Source organism: Cololabis saira, chromosome 8 (genome assembly GCF_033807715.1).
Source record: "Cololabis saira isolate AMF1-May2022 chromosome 8, fColSai1.1, whole genome shotgun sequence".
Classification (NCBI taxonomy): Eukaryota; Metazoa; Chordata; class Actinopteri; order Beloniformes; family Belonidae; genus Cololabis; species Cololabis saira.
Window position 1 is genome coordinate 429,034 of NC_084594.1, and position 10,824 is coordinate 439,857.

The following is a 10,824-nucleotide window of genomic DNA, read 5'->3' on the forward strand; positions in this document are numbered from 1 at the left end:
ACCCTCTGGCCGTTGATGTAGAGGGGGGCTGGGTCGGTGTTCTGTTTCCTGAAGTTGACGATGATCTCCTTGGTTTTCCCGGTGTTCAGAGTGAGGTTGTTCTCTGAGCACCAGGCTGTCAACTTCAGGACCTCCTCTCTGTAGGCTGCCTCGTCCCCCTTTGAGATGAGTCCGACCACCGTAGTGTCGTCCGCAAACTTCACTATCAGGTTGTTGTGGGTGGGACTGCAGTCATTGGTGTAGAGGCTGTACAGGAGGGGGCTCAGCACACAGCCCTGTGGAGAGCCGGTGCTCAGCAGGCGGGTGGAGGACAGGTGGGGGCTGAGTCTCACATTCTGGGGACGGTTGGTGAGAAAGTTTTTTATCCAGGTGCATGTGAGAGGGGGCAGGCCCATGGAGGTCAGTTTTCTAATGAGAATGTCCAGGATTATTGTGTTAAATGCAGAGCTGTAGTCCACGAAAAGCATCCGGACGTAGCTCTGCTGTTGCTCCAGGTGGGTCAGAGCAGAGTGTAGAGCTACGGCGATGGCGTCCTCAGTGGATCTGTTAGCTCGATAGGCGAACTGGAATGGGTCAAAGTCCTGGGGGAGGTGGTTCTTAATGTGGTGAAGAACTAGTCTCTCGAGGCACTTGGTGATTACCGGGGTGAGGGCCACTGGGCGGTAATCATTAAGGCTGGTGGCGGGAGACTTTTTCGGCACCGGGATGATGGTAGCGGGACGACTGCCTGGGCCAGGGAGGAGTTGAAGATCCTGGTGAAGGTGGGGGTGAGCTGGTGGGCGCACGCGCTGAGCACCTTCCCTGGAACTCCGTCTGGGCCGGCAGCTTTGGTGTTCACTGTCAGGAGCACCCGTCTGACATCATGCTCCTGTACAGTGAGTGGAGTGATGGAGGATCCTGGTGGGGGGGTGGGAGGGGCTGGAGCAGCTGAGTGCTGCTGTGGTGTCTCAAAGCGAGCAAAGAAGCCATTCAGCTCCTCTGCTCGTGGTGCACTCAGGTCTGTGGTTGACACATCACTGCCTCTGAAGTTAGTGATATGTTGTATTCCCCGCCACACCTCCCGGGAGTTGTTACTGGACAGGTGGGACTTTATTCTCATCCTGTGGTCCGCTTTGGCTTTCTTAATTCCTTTAGACAGGTCAGCTCGAGTAGCTCTGTACAGAGCTCTGTCACCTGACCTGAAGGCGGCGTTGCGGGCCCTGAGGAGTGAGCGGACCTGGTTAGTCATCCAGGGTTTCTGGTTCGGAAAAACCCGGATGGTTTTTTCTACAGTCACATTCCCAATACAGAACTTGATGTAGTCCAGTACTGTGTCTGTGAAAGTATCCAGCTCCTGATGTTCAAATAAGTCCCACTCAGTCCGGTTATGTTATGTTGTCATTAATTCAGTCATTCGCCTATATTTAACAAGGCAGGTCATTAAGAACATTCTTATTTACAACGACGGCCTTGCAAGAGACAAGGAAGTGGTTTAGGGAGTAAAACACAGTAAAATTGTAGCTCTGCAAAGGTAGAAAACCATTAGCGAGACTTTTTTTGGCAAAGCAGCAGAAATTGGCAGAGCTACCCCCCCTTCATTTTGTTTTTCTCCATTTTCCTTGTGCAGTTCTTTTTACATTTTTTTATCGTCTCATTTCTCCATGGTGGTATAGTTCTAGCTTTTAATGTATTATTTTTAAATGGAGCTGCAGCATCAATGGCTGACTTCAGTTTGCTGTTAAAATGATCACCAATAAAATCACACCATGCAGGTAAAAACTGCCCAGGGGTGTGGTGTAAAATGTTGAGAAAATTTGCAGCCACTTCAGAAGTTATATGCCGTTTCCTCATAGTTCTCACTGGGGCTTCCCATTGGATAAAACTGGTGATATTAAAAAATACACAATAGTGGTCAGACACAGCCAGGTGAACAACAGAGAACCCACCAGTCTGGTGAGAGGTTTGATCACATCTAAGGTGTGTCCACTGTTGTGGGTAGGCTGTGCCACGTGTTGTTTAAAATCCATTAAGAAGGTTAAGAAGATTTAAAAACTCATTTGCATGATAATTCCTGTTGTCATCGATGTGCCGGTTAAAATCACCAGTTATTAAAATGGTATTCGGAATATATTGATGTTAAAAATGTTAAGAATTCTGAAAACTCTTGAATAAAACAGGAAGGAGGCTTGGGTGGCCTGTAGACTGATACATAAAACAGGTGGATTGATACTGTGGTGGCAAAAATTGTTGTTCATTCAATAAAGTGTTCAAAAAGAATATCCTGACACATCAGCTGTCTTTCTTGAGTTTTAATGAAAAGAGAAATATTCATGAATGGAGTCACACAGTACAACTGATCAGACGAACAGTCAGTCCTGAGTGAGCTGAAGATGTTTAGAGACACGCTGTCTTATAGTGGGCAGGCTGGGAACAACTAGACAAAATATCGCCCATGGCAACCGTGCTAGACTCTGTGTCAAAGGAGCATGACCTCGCCAAGGAATGTTCACTTGAAAACAGGATTTGTGTAAACATTGTTATACCAAAATTTCCCATTACAATACAAACAAAATGATGCTCAAATGAAGAATAATTGTTTAAAGAAATTGTCTTAGTTACAATTGAGCTATTAACACATGTGAACTCCCTGCTGTCCAAAGTCAAAGTGAATTTCCCCTCACAAAGAAGGTAAATTATATCAAAGGTAAATTATATTATTACGGCAGTTTTAAAAGCACATAAATCTTTTATTTTTAAAAAATAAAAAGATTCAATATTTTTATTTTATTTCCCTCAACCACCAAGTTTTACCGGCAGCATTTAAGACTCTTCTTGTAGCAGTACCACATCTGACCAGGTGGGGGAGATCTAGATCTACTGGTGAGTGGGGATCAATCAGCCGATCAGCCGATCATCTCAGGACACTTCCAGCCAATCAGCCGCCGGGAGGCGGACCCGACTGCAACCCAACCTTTGTCCCAGAGTAGCTCTGATAGTTACGGTGTTTCCATGGCAACCAGCCTGGTCAGCTAAGCTAAAACAGGTCCGGCATTGACACATGGTGGGCGTGTCCCAACCGTCCTCTAAGACCTGTTCTTTCTCTCACTTCTAACGTGGCAAAATCAAGAAAACAAAGAAAGGAGGAAATGAGGAAACTGGCTTTTCAAGCTCTCGTCTGGTCCGACCTCTCTTGTAACACGACCTCGTCTCGTGATCGCTGCCCCCATGAGGTCAGACGTGGTATTTCTACATAGAGTGGCTTTGCTTGTTTATCACACACCAGTCATTAATTAATTAATTAATTAATTAATTAATTAATTAATTAATTAAGTGTATTCAGTCATGGCAACACAAAACACCAAAAAAAAAAACATTTTCCACAGCATTAGCATTTCATACAAAACCAATAATCATGTGTTGAACAATGACTGAAAAGGCTGAAGCAAACTGCTTATAAAAGCCCGTTCTATATTATCAACTTTCTTTTTGTGGCTACCGACCTCCAGAAAACCAAAAAGAGAATATAAAAGCAAAGAAACAACAGAAAAGCAAAGAAACATTAACAGAGAGTCAATCGCACTTATAAGCTTCAAAAATAGCTTTACAAACCATTTTCTTAAAAACCAAAAGAGAATGACATGTTTTTTAAATGTATGTTGGCGTCATTCCAGAATTTAACTCCAGTAATGGAGACACGTCTCCTTTTTTAGCTTTTTGTACAGTGAAATTGCAGACACCTCTAAGATTATAGGGAGTTTCCTGAATTGAAAAGAACCTCATCAATCATCATGAAGTCATCAATATTTACAGGATTGTCTGGGACAACGGTCCCGTCACCAGTCACATGATCAATCATCATTATCAATCATCATGAGTTACTGTTAGATCATCATGCAGAAGCATCTTTCCTGGATTCACATTCACAGATCAGCCAACATTTTAATCTGGAACTGAAACGCTGAGACTCGCTGGAGCTGAACGAGTCCCGGTCAGAGTCCACAAGTCCACAAGTCAGACAAGAACGTCAAATGCAAACGAGGCGGACGATGATACGACCTTCCAGGGGATGTTGACTCGTCTCGGGGTTCAGGGTCTGCTCCCGCCTCCTTACATGTCCAACGGTGTCGTCACGGAAGCCTTGACTGTCACGATCTTCAGTGGGAATGAGCTCCGGGTGTACACGTAAGGAAACATCGTTCCCGTGAACGTGAGCGTGAAGAAGTGCATGACTGTGTTTGTTTCACAATCCACGAACACCAGCATCCTCGTGTTGAAGTTCAGACAAACCCCGATCTTCCGGGGCTTCCTCTCCTGCAGGTCTTTCTCCGAGCCCGTTCCAGCCAACGCCTTGTATCTGCCGTCCTTGAGTGAAATCCTCCACCGCCGCGGCTCTGCTGTGTCGCCACCATCGGCTTCCAGCATTCCCACCTCCCAGTCGGCGTTGTCTCCAACATCCACGGCCCAATTGTGAATCCCTGACTTCACCACCTCGGAGCCTCGGACGGTCCCGGGGAACCGGGTCCTCTCCGGGTTGCTCGGCAGCTCTCGCGACCCCCCAAATGTGACGCTCTGCAGGTCGTCAGACACGACGAGCTCTGGGTCGGCGGTGTTTGGATCCAGGATCACGGGACTGTAGTCCACCATGTCCTTTATCTTATTCCAGATGTTGAAGGTCAGGTTTCCCAGATGTTTGACCACATCTATCAAAGCCCCTGGAACTGGCTCCGGGTCCTGCAGAACCGGGCCCTGCTTGACTCTCCCGGTCGCCACCTTGTGGTTGAGCAGCAGCGAGACGTCTCCGGCTCTCAGCTCCGTCTCTGTCGCTCTGATCGTGTCTGAAAGAGCGGTCATGTCCCGGGTCAGAGCCTCCACCTTCTCCTTCATCGCCCGACTCTTCTGCTCCTCCTCCTCCTTCAGCACCTTCACCCTCGCCTTCTCTTCCTGTTCCAGGAACTGGTGAAGCTTCTGAAACTGCTGCCGGATCTCCTTCTCAGCGTCCCGGGCCTGGACTTGGAGGTATTCTGCCGTGGAGATGCAGTCCCCCGTCACCTGCTGGAAGAGCGTCAGCTTCTCCCGGAGGGATGTCAGGTCTCTCTGCAGCTCCTGGCGGAGATCCTGGGCCGCCTCGTCGATGGGTATGAACCGGTGGTTGCTGTGAGTCCTGGAGTCCCGGCAGACCAAGCAGACCAGCTCCTGGTGGTCCAAACAGAAGATCTTGAGCTTCTCACCGTGCAGGCTGCACATGTGCTCGGGTCCTGCTGCCGCCCGCCGCTCCCCGTCCTGCAGAAAGGCCTCGCACAGGTTCTTCAGCGCCAGGTTGCGAGGAGGGTCGGTCTTCGATGACTTCCTCTGGCAGCACGGACACGGTCGTGTTTCCTTCTCCGCCCACCACGACTGGATGCAGGCCCGGCAGAAGCTGTGGCTGCACGACAGGACGACCGGGTCTTTGAAAATGTCCTGGCAAACGGGACACGAGAGGTCTTTCTCCGAGCTGGAGGCCATGTTCTCTCCGGGCGACGCTGACGGTTCAGACTGTCAGGTACGTTCACTTCTGAGGATTTCTGGTGTCTGAGGGCGTCGTCGTCAGTCAAGAATCCGGACCGACTGGTTTCCTGGCGGAGTTAGAGTGGGCGGAGCTTCATTAAAACTCCAGTGTGTGTGTGACTCACTTTACCAGACTAATCCAGCATGAACCAGTTTTTTCACATCACTGATTATTTTATAAACAGGTGAAGAGAAGAGCTGAGCTGTCAACTGATCACCAGCTGGTGGTGAGTTGGATGCGCTGGCGGAGGAGGAAGCGCATCCAAACGGATTGTGAGGGTCTGTTGGGAACGTCTGGCCGAGCCCTCTGTCAGGGTCATCTTCAATTCTCACCTTTGAGAGAGCTTCTCTCAGATCCCGGGGGAGGCGGGGGACATTGAGTCCGAGTGGACCATGTTCTCTGCCTCCATTGTCGAAGCGGCGGCTCAAAGTTGTGGACCTCAACCAGTTGCGCCCCTTTACCCCCCACTGCCCACAACCCCAATACCATCCCCCATTTCTCCAGCATCTCAGGAGATGCTGCAAGTGGAGATCGAAACGATGAGGAGATTGCTGAAAATACTGACTATCAATTCCCCACCTACACTGAGCCCCTCCTGACTCTGGAGCCGCAGCAGCAGGGCATGGGAAACGCTGCTTCTGCGTCCTGTTGTGCTGCCAACCCACCACAGGTTGCTGAATAAAGAGGACTGGCACAAAGTTTATAGAGTGTGGGAAGAAGGAAGGGGAGAAAGCTGTGGCCAGGGGCGGGAGAGAGGTCGAGGACGCAGAAAGGGGGGCCGGGATGGAGGAGCTGCCGACCGTTGTTTTCAGTGCGGAAAAATTCAGACACTGGGCTCGGAATTGTCGGTTTGTGCTGAAACAGAACCGACTAGGGGTGGGGTAGAGAACCGAGGGGGGTGTCCGGTGGAGACGCGGGGCCAGCTGGGGGCATGCTACAGAGCACGTGAGCACCCAAATACACAAATACACATACACACAAGAACCTTGTTTTTCATTTATTGTAATTAATCTGATCATCGACCAGTATTTTGGACAACTGTGCCGTAGTTTCATGGGAGCTAATAATTTGTACTTTTTGTTGCCTAAAAACACAATTTTTTTCTTCCACAAAGGAAACATTAATCAAGCAGACAATCCTAAGTACCCCCTGACCGCCTTAAAGATTTAACAGGGCAACTTGCAGGTCTGGATTGTATAGGTGTGTACACACAATGTCCAAAGGGAAGGAAATCAGCACACTCGTCTGTATAAGATTATAAAGTAATTTATCAAAAAACTTGGAACTGAGTATTGTGTCAGGAGGGATTATTCATGACGTGTGGGTACACACCCCGCTGCTGTTGTAGCTGCTTGCCCGTAATCAGTATCCTCTCAGACATGATTATTAATGAATAAAGAACTTCCAGTTACGTGAACACAATTGTAAAATTAAATAAGTGTCAGTAATTTTACTCATGCCGAACTGTTAGTGAGTTAAAGGCTTCATTATAATACTTTTGGCTGTTAGGACACTGTTGCGAGAGCTGATTTATACTTTTTGTTTTATTCTGCAGCAGGAAAACTCTTGCATCACATTCCAGACTGGAACGCTTCATTCACAGTTAATTAAAAATGAGGTACAAATAAGATGAAGTGATATAAATGGACCAGAAGTGAAAAAGATTCGACCTGAATCCACATACTATTCTGTCTCAGGTTCCGGCAGAGAGTAAATGGTTTTCGGTTGTTGATCTTTCCAACGTTTTTATTTATTTATTTATTTTTTTCTCAGCGTTCCAGTGCATCCTGACAGTCAATTTTGGTTTGCTTTTGTTTTGATGGTAAATGTACACGTTCACTCGTGTGGCGTCGGCACGACGTAGGATCAAGCAGCCGTGCTGATTTCAGCGACAAGGCTATGGTCCTGCGCCGATCCGAGGCCCTGTGACAGGTTTCCCCGAGCCAGGAGGGGCAGCTGACGTAAGAGACACTCCTCTCGATAGATCTATGGGAATGGGGTTTTGTCTGTCTGTTTTGTCTAATAGTGGTCTTGTCTAATGTTTTCGTCTAATGTTCATGACTGAAACTGTTAATTGACAATGTTGCGGTTTTCCAACATTGTGAAGTAAAGTTTCGATTGTTCACTTAAGATCAGCGCTAAAACCAAACTGTCAAAAAGGAAAACTTATGAGCTGAAAGAAGCTTAAGCTAAAATAGCAGACAAATGGCTAAGCTGACACTTATTCCTAAAATATTTTCTAAAAGACTCTTAGTCGGCGGGAGACGTCCCTTAAACTAGGAAATTTGTTGAAATTTTGAAAAAAAAAAAATCTTGTGCGAAATAATATACAGAACTTAAAACCTTCGAAAACAATTAATTTAAGACTAAGAGCGTAAGAAACATGGGTTTTGGTGGGAGATTGCAAATAGGAGAAAGGGGGGCTGCAAGCTGCAGCAGGGTCCAAGGTCATGGTGGTGTGTGTGTAAACGGCTGCAGTTGTGTGTGTGTAAATGGCTGCAGTGGGTGTGTGTGTAAGCTCCATGTTGCCTGTCTGGCTGCGTGTTCACGTGAAGCTGCGTGGATGAGAGGCTTGGTGAATCCTGAAAGGGAGGTAGCCCCGTGTTACGAAGGGTTAATACATGGAGAGTTATGCCAGGACATATGGAGAATTTTATCACTCCTTTTTCATGATTTTACCTTTTTTTCTCACATTTTATCCTTACTGCTTGGTCACACAGTGCTTTTGATTTTTTTTTTCCTTTTTCCTTCATGAGCTAAATGTGATTGTTTAGAGTAGATTAGTTTATATTTCATTATGGGACTTTTTTCCTCATCATATTGGGGTTTTTCGCTTTTATGTTTAGGTTAAGTGTAGCTAGACGGATGGGTCTTTTACCCTCCTCTTGTAAAGTGAGAGGAGGAGTTTTGGCTCTTCTGTACCTGTGACCTTTGATCCTCTGCCTAGGTCTTTTAACTCTCGAGTTGGAGACTGGGTGTGCTAGCGTTTGGCTGGTGCGTGGCAGGGCACCGGGGTCACGGGGTAGGTCATTACAAAATGTCCTATCTTATTAGGGTTTAGCATAAAAATGCTAAAAAGGGTGGAATGTAAAGGAAAATTTTGGTCTTGTATGCTTTCACAATCCTGTTTTGTTGTGAACATTCCTGTGCTGCCGAGGGCCAAGGTCAAGTTCCTTTTGACACAGTGCCTGGCATGGTTGTCAGGGTGACATATGTGTTTTGTCTTTTGTTCCCAGCCTGGCTGAAAGTATAAGATAGCGTGTGCCTAAACATCTCCAGGGCATTACAGGCTGACTGCTCGTCTGATCAGCTGCTCTGTGTGATCTTCCATTCATGGAATGTTTTTTCTTTTATTAAAACTCAAGAAAGACAGCTGATGTGTCCTGACATTCTTTTTTGAACACTTTATTGAATGAACAACAATTTTTGCTACCGCAGTGTCCACTAGAGGGCAAATAAGTAATTTAATGCAGTAATTTATGTGTCCACTAGAGGGCAAATAAATGCATTTAAATGCAGTAACTTATATGTCAAATAGAGGGAAAATAAATGCATTTAAATGCAGTAATTTATGTGTCCACTAGAGGGCAAATGAATGCATTTACATGCAGTAATTTATATGTGCACTAGAGGGCAAATAAATGCATTTAAATGCAGTAACTTATATGTCCACTAGAGGGCAAATAAATGCATTTAAATGCAGTAATTTATGTGTCCACTAGAGGGCAAATAAATGCATTTACGTGCAGTAATTTATATGTCCACTAGAGGGCAAATAAATCATATTAATGCAGTAATTATTATGTCCACTAGAGGGCAAATAAGTAATTTTTAATGCAGTAATTTATGTGTCTACTAGAGCAGGGGTTCCCAACCTTTTTTGTGCCAAGGACCAGCAGAAGTATAAACAAAAAGCTCAGGGACCGGTTGACAATTTATGTCAATTTTAATAAACATTTTAGAAAAAAACAATGCATTTTAAAATGTTCGTATTTTATATACATAATGTCGTACTTGCGATTAAAGCTTTTGCTTTTCTTTTTGGTAGGATTTTCCACTTGTTCATCACTATTTCTTTTACTCGAACAACCAGTAAAGAAACGGCTCATGGAGGTTTGTTGAGGTCCGCTCATCTCTGCAGCTGACTGTACCTAACCTGCAGCACCTGTGCATTGCCCTGTTCAGTCCGGTCGGGTACCAGAACTTATTGTCCGCCAAGCCATGACAGGGCTGCCACTCAAAGAAACACATTTCGTTTTTGGATTAAATTATATGACAAAAAAATGCAAAAATTGTTTTCTTAAATTTAGTATGAGGTTGCTTTAATTATGTGGCAAATGATAATAAACATGAGAAAGATGGGTACGTCAATGAAAAATAGATATTTTATTCAACTTTGCTGCTGTTCATACAAAAAGTAAATAAAAAAAACAAGGACAGGCACAATGATCAGTCAGTATAGACATAAATCCATAAATAAATAAACCTCTGTCCATTATTTTTCATTTTTTAAGGACAGGCAATTGTGTCATATAAAAAATAAATGATAAAATAAAATAAAACGTCTCGTATTTTCTCTCCATCAAGTGGGTAAAATGGGTTCTGGATGGCAGGACGTACTCTGGGTTGAACTGGTATGTTCAAACCCGTCACCATCAACCATGGAGAGCCTCATGTCACAGATCAGCTGCAGTATTGATCAGTGGGCGCAGTCGTCTGGTGCAGGAACACGTCTGCTTCTTTTGCAGAAAGGGGTCCATGGTGGCTCTTCATCGGTCTGCATGCATTTAATTTAAAATACTTTTGATTGGCACAGTCCTCATAAACGATAATTTATGTGTCCACTAGAGGGCAAATAAGTAATTTTAATGCAGTAATTTATGTGTCCACTAGAGGGCAAATAAATGCTTTTAAATGCAGTAATTTATATGTCCACTAGATGGAAAATAAGTCATGTTAATGCAGTAATTTATATGTCCACTAGAGGGCAAATAAATGCATTTAAATTCGGTAACTTATGTGTCCACTAGAGGGCAAATAAGTAATTTTAATGAAGTAACTTATTTGTCCACTAGAGGGCAAACAAATGCATTTAAATGCAGTAATTTATATGTCCGCCAGATGGCTAATAAGTAACTTTAATGCAGTAATTATTATGTCCACTAGAGGGCAAATAAATGCATTTAAAGTGGACCTATTCTGAAAAGTAGGTTTTTTCTTGCTTTGATAATATATAAAGTGGTCTCCCCTCAGCCTGCCAACTCAGAGAAGGAGGAAAGCAACCAAATTCTGCAGTGTAT

General features: G+C 45.0%; 1 protein-coding gene across 1 annotated transcript; it reads right to left on the reverse strand.

The window, feature by feature from the left end:
* Positions 1–2,281: 2,281 nt before the first annotated feature.
* Positions 2,282–5,512, reverse strand: LOC133449194 (E3 ubiquitin-protein ligase TRIM35-like). Its single transcript, XM_061728324.1, has one exon. It carries the CDS (start codon positions 5,479–5,481, stop codon positions 4,087–4,089), a length of 1,395 nt encoding a protein of 464 aa, XP_061584308.1. The 5' UTR covers positions 5,482–5,512; the 3' UTR covers positions 2,282–4,086.
* Positions 5,513–10,824: the final 5,312 nt, after the last annotated feature.